The sequence below is a fragment of the Bombina bombina genome, chromosome 6 (genome assembly GCF_027579735.1).
Source record: "Bombina bombina isolate aBomBom1 chromosome 6, aBomBom1.pri, whole genome shotgun sequence".
Taxonomy (NCBI): Eukaryota; Metazoa; Chordata; class Amphibia; order Anura; family Bombinatoridae; genus Bombina; species Bombina bombina.
Window position 1 is genome coordinate 482745937 of NC_069504.1, and position 25740 is coordinate 482771676.

Sequence of the window (25740 nt, forward strand, 5' to 3'; positions counted from 1 at the left end):
TGACAATTTATTTGGAATACATTTTTAACTACATCAACTTTTTGTGAAAGATAGTTTCTAAGTGATGTGAATCTACTGAAACATCATGATAATACTGCTTAAAGGGACATTAAACTGCTGGGTACAGCTACAATAAGATGGTTATTACATACCGTATTACCGTGCTATTGCAGTTCTCTTCAAAGCAGTTTTCTTATTTTAACAGTGCATTTAAAAATGCTGATTAGTAAAGTTCTGCATCTTTACACTGGGTGGCGCTATCTTTGTTGGCATTTAAAGGGACACTGAACCCCATTTTTTTTCTTTTGTTATTCAGATAAAGCATGCAATTTTAAGCAACTTTCTAATGTACTCCCATTATCAAATTTTATTTATTCTCTTGGTATCTTTATTTGAAAAGCAAGAATGTAAGTTTAGATGCCGGCCCATTTTTGGTGAACAACCTGGGTTGTTCTTGCTGATTGGTTGCTAAATGTCAGCCACCATTAAACAAGTACTGTCCAGTGTACTAAACCAAAAATTGTCTGGCTCCTTAGCTTAGATGCCTTCTTTTTTAAATAATGATAGCAAGAGAACAAAGAAAAATTGATAATAGGAGTAAATTAGAAAGTTGTTTAAAATGTCATGCTCTACCTGAATCCCAAAAGAAAAAAATTCAGGGTTCAGTGTCCCTTTAACCCCCTTAAAGGGACATAAAAACCAAAATTTATCTTTCATGATTCAGATAGAATATACAATTTTAAAGAACTTTCCAATTTACTTCTATTAGTTCATTTGCTTCCTTCTCTTGTTATCCTTTGCTGAAAAGTTTAGCTAGGCAAGTTCAGGAGCAGCAAAGAACCTAGGTTCTAGCTGCTGAATGGTGGCTGCATATATATACTGATTGTCATTGGCTCACCCATGTGTTCAGTTAGAAAACAGTAGTGCATTGCTGCTCCTTCAACAAATGATACCTAGAGAGTGAAACAAATTAGATAATAGAAGTAAGTTAGAAAGTTATTTAAAACTGTATTATCTATCTGAATCCTGAAAGAAAATGTTGGGCGTCATGTTCCTTTAAGGACCACAGCACTTTTCCATTTTCTGTCCGTTTTGGACCAAGGCTATTTTTACATTTTTGTGGTGTTTGTGTTTAGCTGTAATTTTCCTCTTACTTATTTAGTGTACCCACACATATTATATACCATTGTTTTCGCTTTAAAATGGACTTTCTAAAGATACCATTATTTTCATCATGATTTATAATTTACTATAAAGAAAATTATAAAATTTGATGAAAAAATGGAAAAAAACACTTTTTCTAACTTTGACCCCCAAAATCTGTTACACATCTACAACCACCAAAAAACACCCATGCTAAATAGTTTCTAAATTTTGTCCTGAGTTTAGAAATACCCAATGTTTACAAGTTCTTTGCTTTTTTTGCAAGTTATAGGGCAATCAGTACAAGTAGCACTTTGCTATTTCTAAACCACTTTTTTTCAAAATTAGTGCTAGTTACATTGGGACACTGATATCTTTCAGGAATCCCTAAATATCCCTTGACATGTGTATATATTTTTTTTAGAAGACATTCCAAAGTATTGATCTAGGCCCATTTTGGTATATTTCATGCCACCATTTCAGCGCCAAATGCGATCAAATAAAAAAAATTGTTCACTTTTTCACAAACTTTAGGTTTCTCACTGAAATTATTTACATAACAGCTTGTACAATTATGGCAGAAATAGCAGACATATATGGCTTTGGCATTGCTTTTTGGTAATTAGAAGGCCGCTAAATGCCACTGCTAACCACACGTGTATTATGCCCAGCAGTGAAGTGGTTAATTAGGGAGCTTGCAGGGTTAATTTTAGCTGTAGTGTAGTTGACAACCCCAAGTATTGATCTAGGCCCATTTTGGTATATTTCATGCCACCATTTCACTGCCAAATGCGATCAAATTAAAAAAAAAAAAACATTACATTTTTCACAATTTTAGGTTTCTCACTGAAATTATTTATAAACAGCTGGTATCCCCTTTGTTAAAAAATAGCAGACATATATGGCTTTGGCGTTGCTTTTTGGTAATTAGAAGGCCGCTAAATGCCACTGCGCACCACACGTGTATTATGCCCAGCAGTGAAGGGGTTCATTAGGGAGCTTGTAGGGTTAATTTTAAATTTAGTGTAGTGTAGTAGGCAACCCAAAGTATTGATCTAGGCCCATTTTGGTATATTTCATGCCACCATTTTACGGCCAAAAGCGAACAAATAAAAAAAAAATAGTTTACTTTTTCACAAACTTTTTCACAAATTTTAGGTTTCTCACTGAAATTATTTTCAAACAGCTTGTGCAATTATGGCACAAATGGTTGTATATGCTTTTCTGGGATCTCCTTTGTTCAAAAATAGCAGACATATATGGCTTTGGCATTGCTTTTTGGTAATTAGAATGCCACTGCTCACCACACGTGTATTATACCCAGCAGTGAATGGGGTTAATTAGGGCGTTTGTAGGGTTAATTTTAGCTGTAGTGTAGTGTAGTTGACAACCCCAAGTATTGATCTAGGCCCATTTTGGTATATTTCATGCCACCATTTCACTGCTAAATGCGATCAAATAAAAAAAAAACATTACATTTTTCACAATTTTAGGTTTCTCACCGAAATTATTTACAAACAGCTTGTGCAATTATGGCACAAATGGTTGTTAATGCTTCTCTGGGATCCCCTTTGTTCAAAAATAGCAGACATGTATGGCTTTGGCATTGCTTTTTGGTAATTAGAAGGCTGCTAAATGCTGCCCAGCAGTGAAGGGGTTAATTAGGGAGCTTGCAGGGTTCATTTTAGCTTTAGTGTAGAGCTCAGCCTCCCACCTGACACATCCCACCCCTGATCCCTCCCAAACAGCTCTCTTCCCTCCCCCACCCCACAATTGTCCCCGCCATCTTAAGTACTTGCAGAAAGTCTGCCAGTACTAAAATAAAAGTTTTTTTTTTTTTTTTTTTTAACTTATTTTGCTATGTAGGATCCCCCCTTATCCCCCAACCTCCCTGATCCCCTCATACAGCTCTCTAACCCTCCCCCCTCTACCTATTTGCCACAATCTTGGGTACTGGCAGCTGTCTGCCAGTACCCAATTTGCCCCCAAAAATGTGTTTTTCTTTATTTTTAAAATTAAAAATTTATATTTTCTGTAGTGTAGCTGCCCCCCCTCAATATCCTACCCACCCTCCACCTCCCCGATCCCTTCCCCAGCACGTTTGATCCCACCCTCCCTCCCCCTCCTTTACATTGATTTTAACTGTTGCCGGGTAAATGCGGTGCGCACACAGAGTGGCTCTCTCTACATTGGTGGGGTAAAAAGGGTATTGCAGTGATGCCTGAATATCGAGGCATTACTACAATACCCTGGAAGCGATCAGGATTGCTTCCATAGCTTCAAACCCCAGAGGACGTGCCAGGAACATCCTTGGTTGTCAAGGGTGGTTTTTTTTGTAGGACGTTCCGGGCACGTCCTTGATCGTTAAGGGGTTAAGCATTCTTGTACCCAGTGGCAGAAGTGATGCACGTACATAGACTAGTGATATTTGTTGTTTTCTTGACCAGCTGTATCATGCACTTTAGTGTGCACAATACAGAGTAGAAGCAGTACATTTGTGCATTAGCTACATTTCTCCATATCAAGGGCCTTCTACAGCTATCTGTATAAGTCTTGGTGGCCCTAGGTAAAAAGCAGAGCTAAGAATCACCAAGATTACAAGTTGTGTGCTATACCCGGTGCGTAAATAACGCAAAAAAATGAGTGATATCGCACTCTCCATAGCGCTGCCATTACAAGTTACTCAAAAACCTTCTTTTGTTGTGTGATATGGTGCAATAAGCTCCATACCGCACAAAAGGCCTGACTTTACGTGCTCGTGCATGTTTTCCCCTTAGACATCAATGGAGAGAAAGTGTTAGAAAAAAACTAACACCTGCGTTCGCGGAATGGCGATCGCTATAATGCAACCCCATTGATGTCTATGGGGAAAAGAAAGTTATGTAAAAACCTAACACCCTAACATAAACCCCTAGTCCGCTGCTCCCCGACATCGCCGGCACTAAATAAACCTATTAACCCCTAAACCGCCAACCTCCCACATTGCTACTAATAAAATAAAGTTATTAACCCCTAAACTGCTGGCCCCACACATCACAAAAACACTAAATTAAACTATTAACCCCTAAACCTAACATCCCCTAACTTTAAATTAAACTTACCCTCAGCAATATGTAGAACAGCTGCCAGGCAAAATACTGTGCTCGTGTCGACCGTGGAAATCTGCCCAATTCCACTATAACAATATGCAACATGGGAATGTCCACAGCACAATTTGCTTTAAAAAGTATCTTTATTGACAAAAGATAGAGCGACGTTTCGTGACTACTGTCACTTAATCATGCTATAAATTAAACTTACAATATAACTATCTTAAAATAAATAAAAATGTACCTGGAAAAAAAAAATCTAAGATTAAACTATAACTTAACCTAACATTACTATTTTAAAAAATTAAAATAAACTAAAAATAAAAAAACCTAAATTACAATAGTAAAAAATCCGAACACTACGAAAAAAATTAAAAAACCTAACATAACAAAAAAACAAACACTAAAATTACAAAACTTAAAAATAATCTATTACACAAAAAAACACTTAACATTACAAAAAATAAAACAAATCTAAGATTACAAAAAATAATAAACAAAATTATCCAAAATAATAAAATTAAATCTAATCTAATAGCCCTATAAAAAAAAAAAAAAAAAGCCGCCACCCCAACATAAAAACACCCCCTAATCTATCAATAAACTACCAAACTTAAACAGCTCTTTTAACTACAAAAATTACAAAGTCCTCCCTAAAAGTAAACCCCCCCACCCAACCAACCCCCCTAAATAAAAAAAACCTAAGTCTAAAAAAACCTAAGCTACCCATTGCCCCTAAAGGGGCATTTGTATGGGCAATCAGCTCTTTTGTGCCCATTAAAATAAAAAAAGCCCTTATCTAAAAAAAAAAAACACCCCAAAAATACAAAACAAAATAACCTAACACTATCCCCAGAAAATCTACTCACTGTCCCTGAAGTCCAGACAGAGCAAAGTCTTCATCCAGGCAGCAAAGATCTTCCAGGGCGGCACCATCTTCTATCTTCTTCCCGGAGGTGCAGTGCAGTCTTCCCCGATGGCAGATCCGGAGTGGTGGTCCTCAGCGGCGTGGAGGCTCCTCTTCATGCGATCATCGCCGCACACTGAAGATTGAATGCAAGATACCCTTTTATATTGGGGCACCGTTGCATTCCTATTGGCTGAAATATTCAAATCAGCCAATAGGATAAGAGCTGCTTAAATCCTATTGGCTGTTCAAATCAGCCAATAGGTTTTAAGCAGCTCTCATCCTATTGGCTGATTTGAATTTTTCAGCGAATAGGAATGCAATGGTAACCCAATTTAACAGGGGTACCTTCCATTCTACCTTTAGTGTGTGGCGACGATCGCAAGAAGAGGAGCCTCCACGCCACTGAGGACCACCGCTCTGGATCCGCACATTGGGGAAAACTGCTCCGCACCTCCGGGAAGAAGATAGAAGATGGTCCCGCGATGGATGAAGATGTCACCGCATGGATGAAACCTTCACCGCCGGACTTTAGGAACAGCGAGTACCTATTTCTGGGTTAGATTAGGGATTTTTTATTTTTATGTGCGAAAAATAGCTGATTGCCCTTTTAAGGGAAATGCCCATACAAATGCCCCTTTTTTATTTTGGGGGGTTTACTGTTAGGGGGAACTTTGTAATTTTTGTAGGTAAAAGAGCTGTTTAACAGCGCAATGCCCTACAAAAGGCCCTTTTAAAGGGACAGTATACTGAAAAATAGTTTTTCCCTTAATGTGTTTACAATTGCTTTTTTTACCAACTGCAGAGTAAAAAATGTATGAAAATTTGCTTTTTAAGTCTTATTTGTGTATATGAATTAGCTGATTTTGTGTTTTGAAGCCACAACCTTATAAAATGGGTTGAGCTTGTAGGTATAATCAGATCTCATTACTTTATCACATTGTGTACATACACTTGCTTCTTTATCTTATATCTGTCCATAAAACAATCACCAGTACTTGGAGAGAACAATGGAAAATCATCATTGTATTACCTTATCTCTGCTATATCTCACTTGGAGTGTAATTTCTTCTGCTGGCTGTGTTTACAAAGCTTATCTATAGCTTGGCCCTGCGGCCACAAACTTTCAGAATAGGTGGGGATACCACTTGCTAAATCAACTATTTCAAATGCCAATATAAGGGTAAAGGAGCTACTTGTAAACAATTTAATACACTCCAGCAGGTAAAGTGGATCATTGGGAACAAATTAAAGGGGAGAACATTTTTGAGTAAACTGTCCCTTTAAGGGCTATTTGTAGTTTATTGATAGATTATAGGGTGTTTTTTTGGGGGTGACTTTTTTGTTTTTATGGGGGTATTAGATTAGATTTAATTTTTATTATTTTGGATAATTTCGTTTATTATTTTTTGTAATCTTAGTGGGGGGTTTTTGTAATGTTAGATTATTTTTAATTTTCGTAATTTTAGTGGTTTTTTTTGGTAATGTTAGGGTTTTGTAATTTTTTTGTAGTGTTAGAATTTTTTATTTTTCGTTTATTTTTTTAAATAGTTATATTAGGTTAATTTATAGTTTAATCTTAGTTTTTTTTTTTATTTCACAGGTAATATTTTGTTTTTAATTTAAAGGTAGTTATATTGTAACTTTAATTTAAAGTTAGGTGGTGTTAGGTTTTGGGGTTAATAGTTTCATTTAGTGTGTTGCGGTGTGGGGGGCGGCGGCTTAGGATTTAATAGTTTTAGTTTAGTAGTAGCGATGTTGGGGGCCGGCGTTTTAGGGGTTAATACTTTATTTTAGTGTTGGCGATGTGGTTGGGCGGTGGTTTAGGGGTTAATAGGTTAATTATAATATTTGCAATGTGAGGGGATGGGGGAAATAGGGGTTATTAGGTAGTTTATGAGTTTTAGTGTACTTTGTAACATTTTTGTTATGAGTTTTGTGAAACATTTTTGTTTTGCAAAATCCTTAACTACTGGTCTCCGCAAAATGGATTGTGGTGATATAAGCTATAACACTAGCGAAATAGCCCTATTGCACAACCTGTAATACGGGAGACATGAAAATTCCACACTTAAAAGTAATTTTTTGAGTGCGGAATGGAGAGTTGCTCTACAGGCTAAAACTCTTGCGGTATAGCTCTACCACCGCGACTTGTAATACGGGAGACCTGCATATTCAGTGCGCAATGGCCAATTTTTCAGCGGTATGGCCGTACCGCAAAACTTGTAATCTTTTTTTGTTACCCCAGGAAAAGGCAGAAAGAAAAATGTGTGTTTTGGGGGCAAAAACTGAAAAGAACCCCCTAAAGGAGCGAACAGAAGATAAAGGGTACAGTGCAAGTGGCATATTTAGATTTTGTGCTGCCCTAGGCACTCAAAATTCTGCTGCCCCCCCCCAAAGGTTTTAGGCCTTTTTTCCCTTTAATATTTTTTGGGTCAGTGTGTAAAATGTTTTATTTTATTTTATTTTTTTTCATAACAATTCAAAAGAAAATGGGCTAGCACTTGCATACAGGTGGGTGGAATTGCATGCATCTCATACCATTTTCTCCCTGAGAGAAGGGAGAAAAAAGAAGGGGAGAGTAAAGGGAGGGAAAGGAAAGAAGGGAGGGAGAGAGAGAGAGAGAGAAAAGTGAGGAGGGAGAGGAGAGGAGAAAAGGGGGGAGGGAAAGAAAGGAATGAAAGGAGTTGAGAGAAAAAACGGAGGGAGGGAAAGAAAGAAGTAAGGGAGGGAGTGAGTTGAGGGAGGGAGAAAGGAAGGGAGGGAAAGAAGAATACACTTTGAACCAATCACTGCCCTTTACATGCAACAACATACAGTAATTACCATCATTCAAGTAATGAAACTTTTTAAGTGTCCATTTACTATTTACTCCATGGGTTCATGAATGCAGAGAAAGCTAGCTATTAGTAGCTAACATACATTAGCGCTGAGAGTTTATGATTAGACATCACAAGCTGATCTAAGCAGTGCACAGACACATCAAGTCTGTTAGTTACTAAGACCTGCAATAAGAAAAGAGAAGAGGAACAGAGGCGCCAAACATGGCCTAGTAACGTCAGGGCACCAACACACACAGGACCAACAAGATGGAATATACTCACAAGTGAGGCGCACCCATATGGTGCTATTGTAACAGACTGGAACTAAATACGTGGTCCAGCTCATGTCACCACCAGCTAATGGTCCAAATCCAGATATCCTTTAGAATGGCCTATTGGTTAAATCCTAGAAGGAAAAAAGGCACAAAACATAGCCCAGTAACGTTTAGGCCAGGAAGATAGAATATTTAAAGGTTGCACTTACAAGAGGCGAAGCACCCACCAGGTGCAATATCAGCATTACTGGGACCTCTCAGCCGCCCAGTGGACTGTGGATTCCAGCCAACAGGAAGAAGGTGATCCCAACTTGAAATAAAAATCCAGCAAAGGAAAATAATCTGCCCCCACAAAGCAGGACAAAAAGTGGTAGCAAGTGTATAATAAAAAGTTCTTTATTAAAAACAAGCGACGCGTTTCTCAGCCACCACAGGGCTGTTTCATCAGGCTATAAAACAATGTTACAAACACTTGCTACATATAAAAGGTAGAGCAAAAAGGTGCTTGGTCCTGAGAGAGCAATTAATTAACCAGTTGACTGTTAACACCTGTGTTGGTAATCGGTTGGTATAGCAACCTCTATATACAAAACCCTCACAGATAAAATTAAAAGCATTGACAGCATTAGTACAATTCAATCATAAATTACATTCAATTCATTGGAGATTGTCATATATTTCTGAACATTACCTATACAAGTTCATATCGCAATGTACATAAATTCATTTTTATACATAGTACATCAAAACATACCAAGAGTATAATAGTGTATATACATATCATAAGAATTTATTGTCTCAGATGATCCATTCTCCTTCTATAGTACCCTAGGAATATACTAATTATGTTAACTAGGCTTATATTGACTAAACACAAGAGGTGTCTAGCAAAATACCCATCCAGTGATGAAACGCTAACTTTGATAAAATGATGCATTTACTTTTTGGATGATCCGTAATCTCAACAAGCTAGCATAGTTAGGGTACTAGAAGGAGAATGGATCATCTGAGACAATAAATTCTTATGATATGTATATACACTATTACACTCTTGGTATGTTTTGATGTACTATGTATAAAAATGAATTTATGTACATTGCGATATGAACTTGTAGAGGTAATGTTCAGAGATATATGACAATCTCCAATGAATTGAATGTAATTTATGACTGAATTGTACTAATGCTTTCAATGCTTTTAATTTTATCTGTGAGGGTTTTGTATATAGAGGTTGCTATACCAACCGATTACCAACACAGGTGTTAACAGTCAACTGGTTAATTAATTGCTCTCTCAGGACCAAGCCCCTTTTTGCTCTACCTTTTATATGTAGCAAGTGTTTGTAACATTGTTTTATAGCCTGATGAAACAGCCCTGTGGTGGCTGAGAAACGCGTCGCTTGTTTTTAATAAAGAACTTTTTATTATACATTTGCTACCACTTTTTGTCCTGCTTTGTGGGGGCAGATTATTTTCCTTTGCTGGATTTTTATTTCAAGTTGGGATCACCTTCTTTCTGTTGGCTGGAATCCACAGTCCACTGGGCGGCTGAGAGGTCCCAGTAATGGTGATATTGCACCTGGTGGTGCTTCGCCTCTTGTAAGTGCAACCTTTAAATATTCTATCTTCCTGCCCTAAACGTTATTGGGCTATGTTTTGTGCCTTTTTTCCTTCTAGGATTTAACCAATAGGCCATTCTAAAGGATATCTGGATTTGGACCATTAGCTGGTGGTGACGTGAGCTGGACCACGTATTTAGTTCCAGTCTGTTACAATAGCACCATATGGGTGCGCCTCACTTGTGAGTATATTCCATCTTGTTGGTCCTGTGTGTGTTGGTGCACTGACGTTACTAGGCCATGTTTGGCGCCTCTGTTCCTCTTCTCTTTTCAGACTACGAAATATCAGGATGACCGTCCTATGACAGAGAGCTGCTTTTTTTCCATATTTTCTTCAAGTATACTGTTGTGGACTTTCTTGTGATATCTGCATATATTTATATGCCCATTTCTATATATACGGGTTTGATTTCATGATTGTATAGATAACTTTTGCTATACCTTTATGTGTAATTATAGGTGTCATACACTAGATAGCGCCCCCTAAGAGTGCGGTGTGTACTGTGTGCACACCACTCTCTCAATTTCTTAGACCTGCAATAAGCACTGCGCTCGCAGACCCACCACAGTTGACAAGGGGAGGCAGCATATCGGCATAAGGTCTTCTCCTCCAGCCTCACCTCGTAAACATATCCCCAGAAAAGTTTCTCACCAAGAACGCTTCTATTGCAAAAATGCAGTCGGCTCTAATTGAAGCGACGGTTTAAAGGAGCACTGCCTGTGAAGAGTGACCTTAAAAGCCTGCACTTTATTGCTCACTGTACTGTGTGCTGGCTTTTAGAGAGAGGATAGGACAGATGTGCTGCCCCTCCCAAATCTGCTGCCCTAGGCACCGGCCTTGTTGGCCTAGGCCATAATACGCCTTAGCGTGACTGCAACCTTACCCAAAATCCATTTTGAATAACCAAATAAAATAAATTGGGGGTTTTTCTGTGCTTGGTTCTTCTTTTCTCTGTTGATGGTAAATTTATTTTCCTAATTTTGTATTACCTTTATCTAATACACAGATTTCAGGTTGACAATGGACGTGCTGTTTGTACTTGAATTGTCTATGTAATTAGAAAACTTGTCAACTGGGATCTTCTTTTCTCAATCTAATCTCACTTATCTGTTGTCCATGCAGGTGGAGCCGCTGGAGTGGTGTCTCGCATAACAGGATCTGTAGGGAAGGGTTTGGCTGCCATAACCATGGATAAAGAATATCAGCAAAAGCGGAGAGAGGAGATGGGCAGGCAGCCAAAGGACTTTGGAGACAGTTTGGCAAAGGGAGGAAAGGGATTTTTGAGAGTGAGTATTACTCCTTGTTTTAATCTAGCATATACTTTTCTTTTACCCAAAAATGAATTCATAGTCATGTAAAGGGCACAGTTTTTTTCTTTAGATAAAATATTTGTTTATAAACTTTTTTGTTTGTCTGAAATAGTTTCTTTGGATCTTTGTTTTATCTGAAATTTCTTATTAAAATCAGATTGGCTACATTTCCATTTCTCCCTTGCTATCCATTAATATATTTTCTTTCTCACTTCCTATTAGTTCATATATACTCATTGTTAATGGCATGCTATTAGGTAATAATATATTCTCATTGTAATGAGCATTATTATTTAAAAAGTATTGCTAATTCAAATTATGAAGTGGAATTATATCACATTCTTACTCATTTGTATCATTCAAGCAAGTACCTACTACAGCAGGCTGGTCATTCACACTCATGTCATATCTCTATTCACACACCTACCACAACTTATTTATATCTATTCACACACCTTTCACACTTTTCAAATCTCCTTACACAGAATCATACAGCACAAAACATTCTCACAAACATTCATATTTAATATATCAGACAAACAATAAATGTCCTGAAAGACAGAAGAGGAGGCGCCATATGGTGTAGTATAGTAAGTCATGTAATTATACAAAAGGTAAAGAACAAATGACAACTCACATATGCGTAGGCACACACAGTGCTATCACAAGCAGGCCGAGGCCTCAGATTCGCCCGGCAAACTCTCTCCCAGAAAAGTACCACCAGTCACAAGGTGAGACGTCCACCAATTGGAATTACCTCCGCACACTGCATCAGAAGAGGCGTCGGCAGGAGTCCACCAGTCAGACCACTCAAACGGGAGGCGTGTAGCATTCACGGAATCCGATAAAGATTACTCACATCAGAGCGGGGATAAACTTTAATAAAAACACATTAATGTGTTTTTATTAAGGTTTTTAACTTATCCCCGCTCTGATATGAGTGGGTGGTGGAGTGCGGGGTATTTTATTTCAGATCTATATAAAAAAGTAAGTTATAGTGCATCTTCATTAAACCGGATGAATTAAACTCCATCTAAAATATCACTATATTCTGGATCGGATTTTAAAAAGGGGAGAGTTTACCATCACTTTAAGTAATGAAGGTTTAGTAGTGTTTGTGTAAAGAAGCAGTTCCCATAAAAGAACCCCTAGTTTTACTGATTGTATGCAAACTCAAATGTGCTGTTCTGTAGCAAGTGGCAGCATACAATGACAAAAGACGGAGGTCAGTGTGTAAAGTAATGGCATATCATTTGCTGGTAACAGGATACTGCTGTTCCTGCCATGAAACAAAAGTACCAAATAGTCCACTTGTCTTAAATCAGTGTGATGATCTTGAAATTGGTAAGTGGATGTTTTTCTATAAATACAGCATTGTGCTTTTATTGAAGGAGACTGAACAAACAGGAGCTGCAAATGAGTTGGAAGTGTGTACTGTAGTAATGTACTATGTTCTTTAACAACATTTACTAGGCTTCTAACAGGATACCAGGCATCAGGTGTGAAACAAACCCTTTAAAGGTCACTTCCTCTTATAGATTAGTGAGGTGCTTTTATAGGTACACACCTGCGTGATGTTCCCTAACATGAATAAACAGTGTCAGCATCTTATGATGTTCTAACAAAAAAGATCCAAGGCACTGCTTGTAATCAAGAGTCTATTTTATTTAAGGTGCATTTAAAAGTCACATACAAACATATGTTAGCAAAGATTTGCATTCCACCAAATGGGTCAGAACAGTTGCCTGGATGGCAACTGGATCCCATGGCATCATTTGTGAAAAATAGCACTTCCAAATGGTACACACCATTTCTTAGATTAGCAAGATTATTTTGAAATTGTCACGAAAAGGGATAGTTTTCTATGGACAATAGTTAATTTTATTGACAGTAAATTTCTATGGGCCTTTAACAAAATTGAGCAAAGCAGAAATCTACTTAAAATTAAGGTTACCAAACTTAAAGGGATACTGAACCCACATATATAGAATGCAATTTTAAGCAACTTTCTTTTTTACTCCTATTATAACTTTTTCTTCGTTCTCTTGGTATCTTTATTTGAAAAAAACTGAATGGAAGCTTACGAGACGGCCCATCTTTGGTTTAGCACCTGGGTAGCGCTTGCTGATTGGTGGCTAAATGTAGCTAGCAATCAGCAAGCACTACCCAGGTGCTGAACCATAGATGGGCTGTCTCGTAAGCTTACTACATTTCTACTTTTTCAAATAAAGATACCAAGAGAATGAAGAAAAAATTATAAGAGTAAATTAGAAGCTTGCCTAAAATTGCATGCTCTATCTGAATCCTGAAAGAAAAATTTGGGGTTCAGTATCCCTTTAAATAGGCTCTGATGTACTTTGTTCTCTTGGAATCCTGTGTTGAAAATTAAAGTTAGTGAGGCACAAGAACATGTCTTCTACAACAGTGTTTGCAACAATCTATAACATTTCTACAAACGTTGCAAGCACTGCTGCCATACATTGGTAAAGATATGAGCCTGTCTACGTTTATTCTTTAACAAAGGCAATTAAGCAGATTTGATAATAGTAATGAATTGGATTTTACTTCAATTGAATGTTCAATCTAAGCAATGAAAATTTAACATTGACTTTACTGTTCTATTAAACTAAGTTTATAAAAATAAAATGCAAAGTGCTTCTCACTAACCTTAAAATTAGTATTCTAGCATCTTCTAGCACCCAATTATTTTACTGCAATGCAATCTAAAATTTGTAAACTCAATTCCATACAAGACTTCATGGGATAACACCAGCTGCTAGCACACTATATAACTGTGAAGTGAAAGTAAAAACTGCATGCATGACCTGACCTGAAACAAACCTACTGGCAATGAGGGTTAGCTAGAGCAGTGTTTTTCAACCAGTGTGCCGTGGCACACTAGTGTGCCGTGAGAGATCCTCAGGTGTGCCACGGCAGACTGACAACAGTGTGACATATTTTTTAAACGTTGCTTGTTTTTTACTCCCAGTGCAGGGGTAGTTTGTAGGAGGCATGGCATAACAGCATAATACATACAGTATGTGTGTGTTTGTGTGTATGTGTATATATATATATATATATATATATATATATATATGCTGTATTAGGCTACAATGTGTGATTTTTTTAAAATTTTGGGATGGTGGTGTGCCACAGGATTTTTTATTGTAAAAAAGTGTGCCACGGCAAAAAAAAAGGTTAAAAATCACTGAGCTAGAGACATCACAGCCAAGTTACACATTCATATGCTTCTGTAACAATCAAGTCCCGAAACAGTAGAACAATTCCAATTGGCTGTATTATGTCTAATAATGAATGAACAAATATTGTTAATTTCAGTTCTGTACAGATGCAACAAATAAAAACATACATTCATCACATACTGTATATAATTAGTGAGCTCACTTAGGTAAGATATCGGGCTCAGAAAGGCCTATTTAGCACTTACAGGTCAGTATGATTTTCACTGAACATGATTTCATGGTTAACATTTAGATGTTTTTCTATTGACCTAATAACAGATAACTTCTAGGAAAAGAAGGGCAGTCTGACATCGCAAAGCTGATTTATATTCTGTTCCATAAATAACTTAATACAAGAACAGCCATAGACTCAGGTTGAAAACAAACCTGTGTGTTTATAGGATTGTTGTCCTGCTCTGAAGATCACCTGACATGCTGTTGTTATTGCTTTTGGCAGCATGCTGTTTACCTGTTAATCTTGCATGATGAATATATGCAATACCCCTATTGTGTTTATGTTGTACTGAACTAAAATAAATTGTCCTTCTCATATTAAACAGTAATGTTAACAACACTGGTCCTTAGTCAAGCTAGCTTGTTGCTGTATGTGATTCTTTTCATTTAAAAAATATTCATGGCTATTACATCATAATAGTGAAGTAGAAGTGAATCACTTAATTTGTTTAATGACGTATAGAGCGGTCCTACCTGCTCTATTTCTTAACTCATACTCCAGAGAGCTGATAGCCTCGCACATGCGCAGATTGTCTCCTCAGCTTTAAAATGCATGCATTTAACAGATTTGTCAACTCATACTACATGGTAACACGCATTCGTTTAACGAATACCAGGACACCACATAGAAAATACTGCGCTGTATGGCTAACATTATGACTGGTTGGTAATGGGAAATGTTCCAATCAGATAAATAGTCTAGTGGGGGGGGCCAGAAGTGAGGATGTAAGAAACAACGATTGAGGATGTAAATGACAATTTATAAACAACCTTGAAAAAAATATGATATTTATGTGTGAAATTAATTATGCTATTAAACTATATTGCAAAACTCCTCACAGTTTACCATCACTTTAAATACACTAGAATTGCACAATCAATTGCATAACAAAAAGACAATACAATAACACTTACTCAGGATTTTAAATGAGCATTTGATTCTTTCTGGCAAACTTAAAAATGTTCTTCAATTTGCTGACCCCCTGAATCATGTGACAGCCATTGTCCAATAACAAGCTCATATACATGTATACTGTGAACTCTTGCACATACTCAGTAGTAGCTGGTGCCTCAGAAACTGTGCAAATAAAAAGACTGTGCACAATTTCATAGTGGAAGTAAATTGGAACGTCTCTTAAAATTGCATGCAAAATTTGACTTTCGTATACCTTTAATAAAGAAAATGTATTGTGATTATGTTAATGCTTATGAATTCTTCCAGGGAAAACCAGCCTCCCAAAAACAATCTTGACTGTAAAAAGATCTCCAGAACATAGTCGGAAATTATGTATAAATAATAAAATTCTTATTAGTGTGCACTTGATACTCTTGTATGTAATGTATAAAACTTCAATAAAAACAAGTTTAAAAAAATAAATAAAAAATAAAATTCTTTCAGTGAAGGTCATCAGGAGAATTGTATTATTTATACATAATTCACGACTATATTCTGGAGATGTTTTTACAGCCAAGATGGTTTTTGGGAGGTTGCTTTTCTTGGTTGATGTGAAGGAAATATCCTAAATCTATTTTCTAAACCACTGTTTATCCTGTGAATGCAGTTTAAACATTTTGGGCCAGATTACAAGTGTAGCGCTATTTAATGCTCCCACTTGAGCGTTAACTGTGCTATAAGTAAGCTTTTTGCGCACGTCGGGTTGTTTCCCTCGTATTACAACTTAAATACGCTCGCACGCTAACTGAACGCACTAAAAAAAAAAACTTTTATAATATTCCTCGCAATAACCTCTTCCTCCATAGAATTTGATGGAGCAAAAAAAAGTGGGAGAAAACCGCCCTACTTGCGCGCAAACATGATCACATATTCTTTTGTGTGCTAACTCAACATGAAAATATAAATATTTCACATTACAATGTTCTTTACATAGAAGAATATGTATAGATATATATATAGGAATATATATTTATAAATACTTATATTCTGCTATGTGCAGAACATTGGAATGTGAAATATTTACAGTAAATAGTTAAAACCATTATTAAATATGAATATTGCATAAATATGCTTTTTACAGTCAAGATTGTTTTTGGGATGTTGGTTTTCCCTGGAAGAATTCATAGACTCCATGGCTATGAAGCTTTTCCTCACGGATCAGCACAAACTAAAACTTCAATTAGCTTGTCAGAAGCTACAGTCAGTTCCTTTTCCTTCTGTGGCACAGTGTATGGAATTAGTGGGCCTCATGGTGGCAGCCTTATCATTTGCTCGGTTCCACTTATGACCTCTGCAGCTTTAAATGTTTAAACAAAATGGAATGGAGACCACTTGGATCTGTCTCAGAGGATATGTCTTGATCCCTCATCCAGACAATCTCTCTCTTGATGGACGTCTCCCGATCCAGTGTCTCGGGGTATGAGCCTTCTTCCCATCAATGTCCTAGAACTCAGAGCCATATTCAATGCCTTACAGGTTTGGCCCGACTGGTTTTTGTCCCTTTTATCTTATTTCAGTCGGACAACATCTCGATCGTGGCATACATAAATCATCAGGGAGGAAAGCAGCAGTCTAGCGATGGAGGTGTCCCACATTCTGTCTTAGGCAGAGGACCACGAATGCTTGGTTTTGGGCATTCACATCCCAGGAGTAGAGAACTGAAAAGTGGATTTTTTGAGCCGCTAGGCCCTTCACTGTGGGGAATGGTCTCTTAATCAGGAGGTTTTTCAATCAGATTGTGGTCTGTTGGGGTACTCCAGAGATATATCTCATTTTGTATGGTTCAAGATCTCAGGATCCACAGGCATTGTTGACCGATGCCATTAACATCCCCTTAGTTGTACCATCTAGTGTATCTGTTTCCCCCGATAGTAATTCTTCTGCATGTAATAGCACAAATCAAACAGGAGAATGTGTCAACAATCCTCATAACTCCTGTGTGGCCATGCAGAACCTGGTACGCAGACCTGTTTGGATGTCCAGTAATCCCTGTAGCGCCTACTTCAGAGGCCGGACCTCCTATTTCAAGGCCCGTTCTTTTATCAGAATTTACAGTCTCTCAGTTTAACTGCTTGGAGATGAACGGTTAATTCTTTCTTAGAGGGATTTCTCTGAGTCTGTTGGCAAGACTCTTATTCAGGCTCGTAAATCTGTCAAAAAATGCATCTATCATAAGGTGTGTAGCGTGTATTTATATTGGTGTACTGAGAGGGGTTACTCCTAGCATTCGATGCGATCCATGAATTGTACAGTTTCTTCAGGAGGGCCTAGATCAGGGTTTATCAGCTAGTCCCTTAAGGGCCAGTTGTCATCTCTCTCGGTTTTATTACACCAGAAATTAGCTTGGCTGTCTGATGCTCAGTCCTTTTTGTACAGGCTTTGAGTAGGATCAGACCTGTTGTTAGACCGGTTGCTCCTCCATGAAGTCTTAATTTGTGTTCTTAAGGTTTTACATCGTCCTTTTACACCAATGCATTCCTTGTTTTTGTTGCCGGTTTCTTCAGCTTGTAGAGTTTCTGAACTATCTGCTCTTGCTTGTGATCCGCATTATTTAGTGTTCCATATAGATAAGGCAGTGTTGATCGATTTCAGGCCCAGTTTCCCCTCAGAGAACTACTGTTTGGACAGAGGGAAGTCTTTGGAGTATGGATAGTGGCACAAGACTGCCCTATGGCAGTTAGTCACAGGCCTGCCACAGGTGTAGTGAGCACTGGTCCCTAGCCTCCTTCATATGTTTAGATCCTCTGCTGTCATTATAACTCCACAACCCATACAGCACTTGATTGATTTTCTACTGAAAGCAGTTCTTCTCTGCTTATGGTAAGTCCACTAGTGTGAATGCCTATCAGGTAAGTGTGGGGGTTGCTGTTTGGCACCTGCTTAGTCTGTAGGCTATTAGTATGTACTCTCTTATGGGTATATCATAACCTGGGGGCCATTATGTAAGGCATTGTATATGGCATGGGTATAAGTACCTTATTTCACCCTATGGTGTTAAGTATTATTTGTTATTAGTGCGTCGGGCTTATGTGCGCATTCGTCATGATAGCGTACATCAGCTTATGCATATGTCAGCTTTAGTTTTGCTCCCAAACTTTTTAGAGCTCACCGGCTTTTTTTCTCGCCTGTAATAATCTACACATATTGTGCACGCAATTATAGGTGCACTATTTGATGTATACATGTCAGTTTTTTTAGCATGTTAAAGTTTTTACGCGTTCAGTCTCTTTGTGTTTGTCTGTATGTTTAGCTTTATGTCGGGCTATCACTCATCCAATGCTATATGGATATTTAATGCTCCTTAAACTTGCTTAAGCCTCTGGTGAAGGGGTAAGATTTTAATTTCTTCCAAGAGCTGCTTTATTTGGGTGTAAGGTGGAATTTGCTTATCCTGCCTTTATTATTATTTGGATGTTTAAATCATTGTTTCTCTTTTTATTTATTCATTACCTGCTTGTTATTTTTTTTTTATTATGAAGCATACTGATCCTGTCCCCTCTTCTGTTAATATGAGTATACCTCAGAACACTTTCCTACTAATATTAAGTGCATTTTTTTTTTTGCAAGCTGGTTGATATAATCCCCCTGCTCAGCTTTGCAAAGCATGTATGGATCATCTTATGCATTCTAATTAGTCGAATGCTGCTCTTGCTTTCTCAAGGATATCTGTCCTCTGTTTCTTCTACACAGGGGGGTTCTTCAGATTTTGCTCCAGGATTTAAAGATTTTGTACGCTCTACTATATCTGAGATGTTGGCGGCCATGCCCCCTCCAAGTAAGTGTAAGAAGGTGGTATCGATAATCCCTCAAGTAGCTTGTCTGAATCTCTTAAGCAAAATGTTTCTGGCCCTGGTTCTTTTGATTTATCCTCTGAGGGTGAAGTGTTTTCAGATGATCAGAAGTAACTGATCAGGAAACTGAATCGTCCTCTTTTTAAGTTAGAAACATACATTTTGATGGCAGATTAAAACCATAGGCCCAACAAGTCTGCCCAATATTTCTCAAAAGTATAAATGTATCTAGTTCATATGATAGCCTTTATGCTTCAACACCTTGATTCAGTGTTATGTACTTTAGGGGTTCAGGATTCTAAGGTTTCTGAAGGTGGACTTCCTGCTGGAGGCGGAGCTTACAGGTAGCTCAGGTGCCTGCTCCCGCTCCAAGGATTAGCGTCCTGGAGATCACTAACTGCCAGCGGCTTGCAGAGTTTCCTTGGCCGTGAAAACCTCAACCGGCCCGGATACCGGATCATAAGGTCCTGCAACGGAAGTCTACTGTGCAGCCTTACTGTGCTTGTTGGCTGAAGCACACTGCATGCACTATCCAGGCACCAAGATGCATTCTACCTAACACGCCACGAACTGAGGCAGTATACTGATAAGGTGTTTGGTTTTTAAGGTTACCGTATTCAAACCAATCTCTTCCTGGGCATATCAACACCACCTGGACTGTTCCAGATATTGCAGCTGGTGTTTGCTGTGGTCGGCTCCCTGAGGCACGGCAACCGTCTGTCTAAAAGCAGTGTCTTTACTACATAAAGATTTACCCGCCTGGTCGGACGTGAAGCACCTGGTCCTGGAACCAAGTTGCTGCTTTCTAGATTGCAGTACCCCGCGGATGTGTGTCGAGGGGAGGTGCACCACCTCACGGAGAGCCTTGAGTACGTTCCTGCCCCGAGTGTGACTGTGGATGTCCGGAGGAGCAAGCCAAATTGGCTCTTTAACCCTGTAATCGTCCTAGATAGTGGAGGCGTGAAGCGGGACTGTGAAATCCTGGCGGGCCTGGCGGCTGTTTGGGTAGGCGGATTACCATCTTTACCGCTAGCCCTGTGAATCGCTCTCTGATAGTCAGCGGCCGCAGCTATTGAGTTGTCCACTGCTCCTGGTTTAGCATTGAACGTGGAGGTGCTGTATCTGGAGATCACCTCGGAGAAACCTGGGCGTTCTTTCTTTTACCACAGCCTGGTTTGTGGAGTGGCCCTCTGAGTGGGGTCCTGGTTCCGGAGCCTGTTGGAACCTATGTTACCAGAAGTTCGGCGGTCGAGTGCCGCAGGGGTTTGAGGACTATATGCCCAGCCTGGTCTCCATGTTTCTACCCCTCACTTGGTCCTGAAAGCCTTTCTGACAAATATGATAAGTAGAAAAACTATATTTGTGCATTTCAGAAATAACAGTGTGTCACTTTTTGGATAGCCTATTATGGTACTGTATTGGCCCCATCAAAGGGTACATAGGTGGCGGCCTATTTAATGTTGAGCGGCCCGCTGTCTGAAATCCTAGAATGATCCAGCTCACTACAAATGCTCTTTGTGTATATCTATACAGTTGTTAAATAGTAGAAATGCATATGGGGTTTTTTATGTCAATTTAAACTGTCCTGCTAATGATGTTTCATCTTCAAGGTAGTTCTTTAAAGGTCTATTAATAACTATCTGAACTGGAAGGAACATAAAAAGCCTGTCTCACAGGAGAATATTTATATATTATATTTATATTAATTGCCTCTGTTATAGTCTGAACAGATTATTATAACTTGCTATAAAACACTCATAGAATTTAAATTGTACACTCGCTAGTCTCTGCAGACTCTGGGGTATTACCTTTACGCTTTTGTTTTTTTTGTAATCAATATTAGTAAGAGCACAAACTATAATAACTAGTGCTCTAGTCTTAGCGTACATTGTGAAGGTTCATCGACTAAAAGGACACTTCTTATGCGCTAAAGATTTTTTTTAAATAGTGTATATTTATATCTGTATTATATACAAGCGATCTGAGTACTTATTTCATGAGGTCCCAGAGTCATAGCTCAGGCTAAATTTAATAGAGAGTAGGCACTGTTTTTTAGTAGGAATCTAGGAAGCTTGGAGTTAGGTATACCTAACTTGTTATAGGAAACTCGCACCCTAGGCATTGTAGGAGGTCCTTTTAAAATAGAGGGCTTGGAATGTTATTTTTTCACAAACACTTAAAGGGTCGACTCTGTATGCAATTAGGTCTTGGTATTTATAAGGCTGCAGATTCTGTAAGAACTTGTTAGAGTTAGTAGTATAGCACTCACTCGAGCAATAAATGCTTATATACATTAGGTTACATTAGGCTATAATCTGGAGTTAATGAAGGGCTTAGGATCTTTAAATTGAAGATTGAAGCGTGCACTTATATGAGCACTATAATATATTATTAGAAGCACTTTATCCCACGGAGTTAGGCATTAAGTAATTTAGTACAACTATCTAGTCATAAGAAATATAGATATATTTTGATATATACATTCTTTCACAAATAGAGGCTGATTAATACAGGACATATTCCAAATTCAGCTTCTCTTTCACACATATCACCTAGGTCCACAAATCTTTATAAAGGTGAAGGTCAGCACTGTTGGTAGGTACAATCTTAGGTAATTTTTAAAATATTCAAATCCACATATATAAACACACAAATATTATAAGCACTATTAGAAGCACTTTATTTAAAATATTCCTTTGGTACAGGTTTAACGAAACTAATACACCCTTGGAATTTTAATTATCACTATAGACAGCATTCCATCATACATATTCATAATGATTAGTAGCTGTATTTTTTAGGAAATACTCTTGACTTAGGGGTTTTTTCTTTTTTTTTTTTTTTCCCCCCCCCTCTCCTCCCTTTGGGAGCTAAGTTGCGCTACTGGGTTTTTTTTGTACCCAATAAGAGGTTTATGGACAGATATATGTTCCAAAAGAGCTCACCTTCCAATATGCCCCCTAAATCAAAGGATAAGAAGGGGAGTAGCAGGATGCTGGACTCCAGCATTGATACCCCCCTAGAAAAAGGTCCCTCTAATCCAATGGGTAGCAATATGACAGAATTTGCAGCCGAGGTGGCTAAAATTTTGACCCCCAATTCGAGTCAGTTAAATCTGAAATCAGGAATGAGATTTCAAATCTTACGGTGGAAGTCAGACAGTTTTCCACAAGATTGGATGAAGCTGAAAACAGAATCTCCGATCTAGAGGATAGATTTAATATACGAGAGCCTATTATAGACTCGCATAGTAAAACGATTATAACATTACAAGCCAAGATTGAAGATCTTGAGGATCGTTCAAGACGTAATAATTTGAAAGTGATAGGCCTTCCGGAATCACCAGAATTTCAAGACCTGATGGCCTTTGTGTCTATAACATTACCACAGGCATTGCAGATTCCGGCTCCTGCTACTCCCTTTCAGATAGAGAGGGTTCATAGGATAGAGTATCGTAGAAAACCCAATGAAGGCAATAGACCTAGGCCGGTGATATTCAAATTCATTAATTTTCAAGATAAGATGTTATATCTTAAGTATTACAGAAAATGTAATCCTTTTGTACTAGGCTCTCATAAACTAATAATCTTTCAAGATTTCTCATCAGAAACCTTGTCTAAAAATAGAGATATGTCTTTTTTGTACAGTAGGTTACAGAAGGAAAAATACAACATTAAATTGATTTACCCCGCAAAACTAGTTATAATGAGAGAGGGCACTATGCACATACTAAATAATGTTATGGAAGCTGAGACCTTCTGTAGAGATGAGGGGGTACCATAAACGAGTAACGCCAGAAATGGCGGCGGGTTTTTGCGCAAAGGGAAAAAGATGTATCCCTATCACAGGAGTTTGTTTTGTTTTTTGGTGCTACTATGTGTGGTTTTTTTTTTTTTATCTTCTCCTCCTTTTCGCCCCGGCATGCCATGTCTGTTCGTCTGTCGTCCCCCCACCACCTACATGATGAGGGCACGAATTGATGGACCCTAAATTTAATTTATTGTCATGGAACGTGGGGGGCATAACCTCCCCAATCAAAAGGAAGTCTATAATAAAATATCTGGGGAAACTTAACCCTGATATAGTTTTACTTCAGGAACTACATCTTAAGCCCCCAGAAATTCCCAAACTTAAATCTAAGTGGGTTGGGGAGGTTGTTGCCGCCCCGTCTTTGTCTAGAAAGAGGGGGGTGGCCATATTACTGAATAAGAACTTGGAATATCATATAGATAATATTGAAGCAGACCCCGAGGGTCGATTTTTAATCCTGGAGATCGAGATCAATAAAATACACTATATAATATGTAATATCTACGGGCCTAATCAAATTGATCACAACTTTTGGACTGCCCTGATAGTGAAATTACACAGATTTATAGGGCGTAACTTAATTATTGCAGGAGATTTCAATCTACTTGCAGACTCTACGCTAGATCGTCTTAAAAAAAAGATTGCTTAACACTAGATGTAGGAAGGTGCAGATTTTTCAAAAGCTTTGTTCGCAGCTAGGCCTGGTTGATATATGGCGAGTACAGAATCCTGATAGTCGATTATTCACTTGTATGTCACATGCCCAACAAGCATTTTCTAGGATTGACTACTTCCTTATCTCAGATTCTCTCCTCAGATGGAACTGGCTCCCTAAAATTGAGGACATTATAATTTCTGACCACGCTGTCATTTCGCTGACGTGTAATCCGGTCTTAAGGAACCCAGGTAGCAACCATATTTTCTTTCCTAGATATTTAAGCAACAATATCACTTTTCAAAACTGGCTACGATTAAAATGGGCGGATTACTACAAGAATAATGAAAATTATTTAGATAAAATTGAGGTGTTCTGGGAGGCCTCTAAGGCTGTCCTATGTGGGATGATAAAATCTTATTTGGCTTATTGGAAGAAGAAATGTAGCCAGGTCGGTAGGCAGCTTGCTAACCAAGTCAAAAATGCCTATAGAGCATATATTAATAACCCCTCCAAGCACTATTGGGGGATATACATGAGGGCGAAGGCACTGCAAGATATACATATCAAGCAAAATAGTGCTCAAGAAGATCTTAGATTAAAAGCTATATATGGAGGACATACAGGGAGATCGGCGAAGTTTTTAGCTAGACTAGCTAAATCTTCTCCAAGACATGCATTTTCTGCCATTAAACAAGGTGCAACCAGGTATACCAATCATCCTGACATTGAAAGATTCTATCCGAATCATAAAAGAAAATGTTGGGGTTTCCTGTCCCTTTAATTTCTAAAGTTTGCAATCAAATATATTTAATAAAATGTCCCTTATGTTTAGTCTTCAAAAAAAAAAAAAAAAAAAAAGGTTTCTGAAGGTAAGTCTATTAAACAGCTGGATTTTATTTTTAAAACCTCCAAAGTATTACCAGTTCCAGGTGCTATTTTTGAGATAATTTCTAAAGAGTGGTCCAAGCCTGGTATCCCTTTTAATCCTGCTCAAATATTAAAATTATGTTTCCTTTGCCTGCTTCTAATTTAGAGCTTTGGGAAACTATCCCTAAGGTGGACGGGGCTATTTCTACTTTGGCAAAACATACTAATATTCCTCTTGAGTATAGTGCCTCTTTTAGCTCTTTTTGCTTTTTTGCAAGCAGGTTTTCTTTTTATACCAGCAATTAGTATTGCTTGCATTGCTGAAGCCTGTTTATATGAGCAGTACTCTGAGGAGTCTGCTGGTATAGTTTTTTTAATCAATTAGAACTTTTTAGAGCTAATGATTTCATTTGTGATGTTGCTGTTATTATTAAGATCATTGCTTACAATATGGCACTAGCCATGCAATCATTGTCTGCTGACATGGTTACTAAATATAAACTTCTGTCTCTTTGTTTTACAGGGAAGGGTGTTTTTGGGTCTGGTATGGATGACCTTATTTCTACAGTGATTGGGGGAAGGGAGCCTTTCTCCCTCAGGATAAGAAGTCTAAGGTTAAATCTTGGGCTTCTAACTGTTTTCATTGCTTTCGTCAATCTAAGAACCAGAAGTTCTCTTCATTTCAGAAACACGGTTCTTCAGGTTTTTCCTGGAAGCCAAACCCTAAGTGGAACAGGTCCAAAAAGTCTAAAAAGCCTGTCTCCATTACCAAATCTGTATGAAGGTGGGGCCCCCCAATCCAGATCTTCTGGTAGGGGGAAGATTACAACCTTTTCAGGGGGCTTGGTTTCATTCTGTTAAAGATCCATGGATTCTGAACATAATTTCAAAAGTATACAGAATAGGTTTCAGATTAAGGCCTCCCAGGGGAAGGTTTCTTCTGTCTCATGTTCGAAATAATACTGTGAAGGCAAGAACCTTTTTTTTTCCAGTGAATTTTAGATCTGGAATCTATGGA

General features: G+C 38.1%; 1 protein-coding gene across 1 annotated transcript in view; it reads left to right on the forward strand.

The window, feature by feature from the left end:
* VPS13C (vacuolar protein sorting 13 homolog C) overlaps positions 1-25740 on the forward strand; it is a 1402311-nt gene that overhangs the window by 1297547 nt on the left and 79024 nt on the right. The window contains 1 exon segment of the mRNA XM_053719302.1: positions 10978-11141. Within this exon segment, the coding sequence (XP_053575277.1) occupies positions 10978-11141 (164 nt within the window).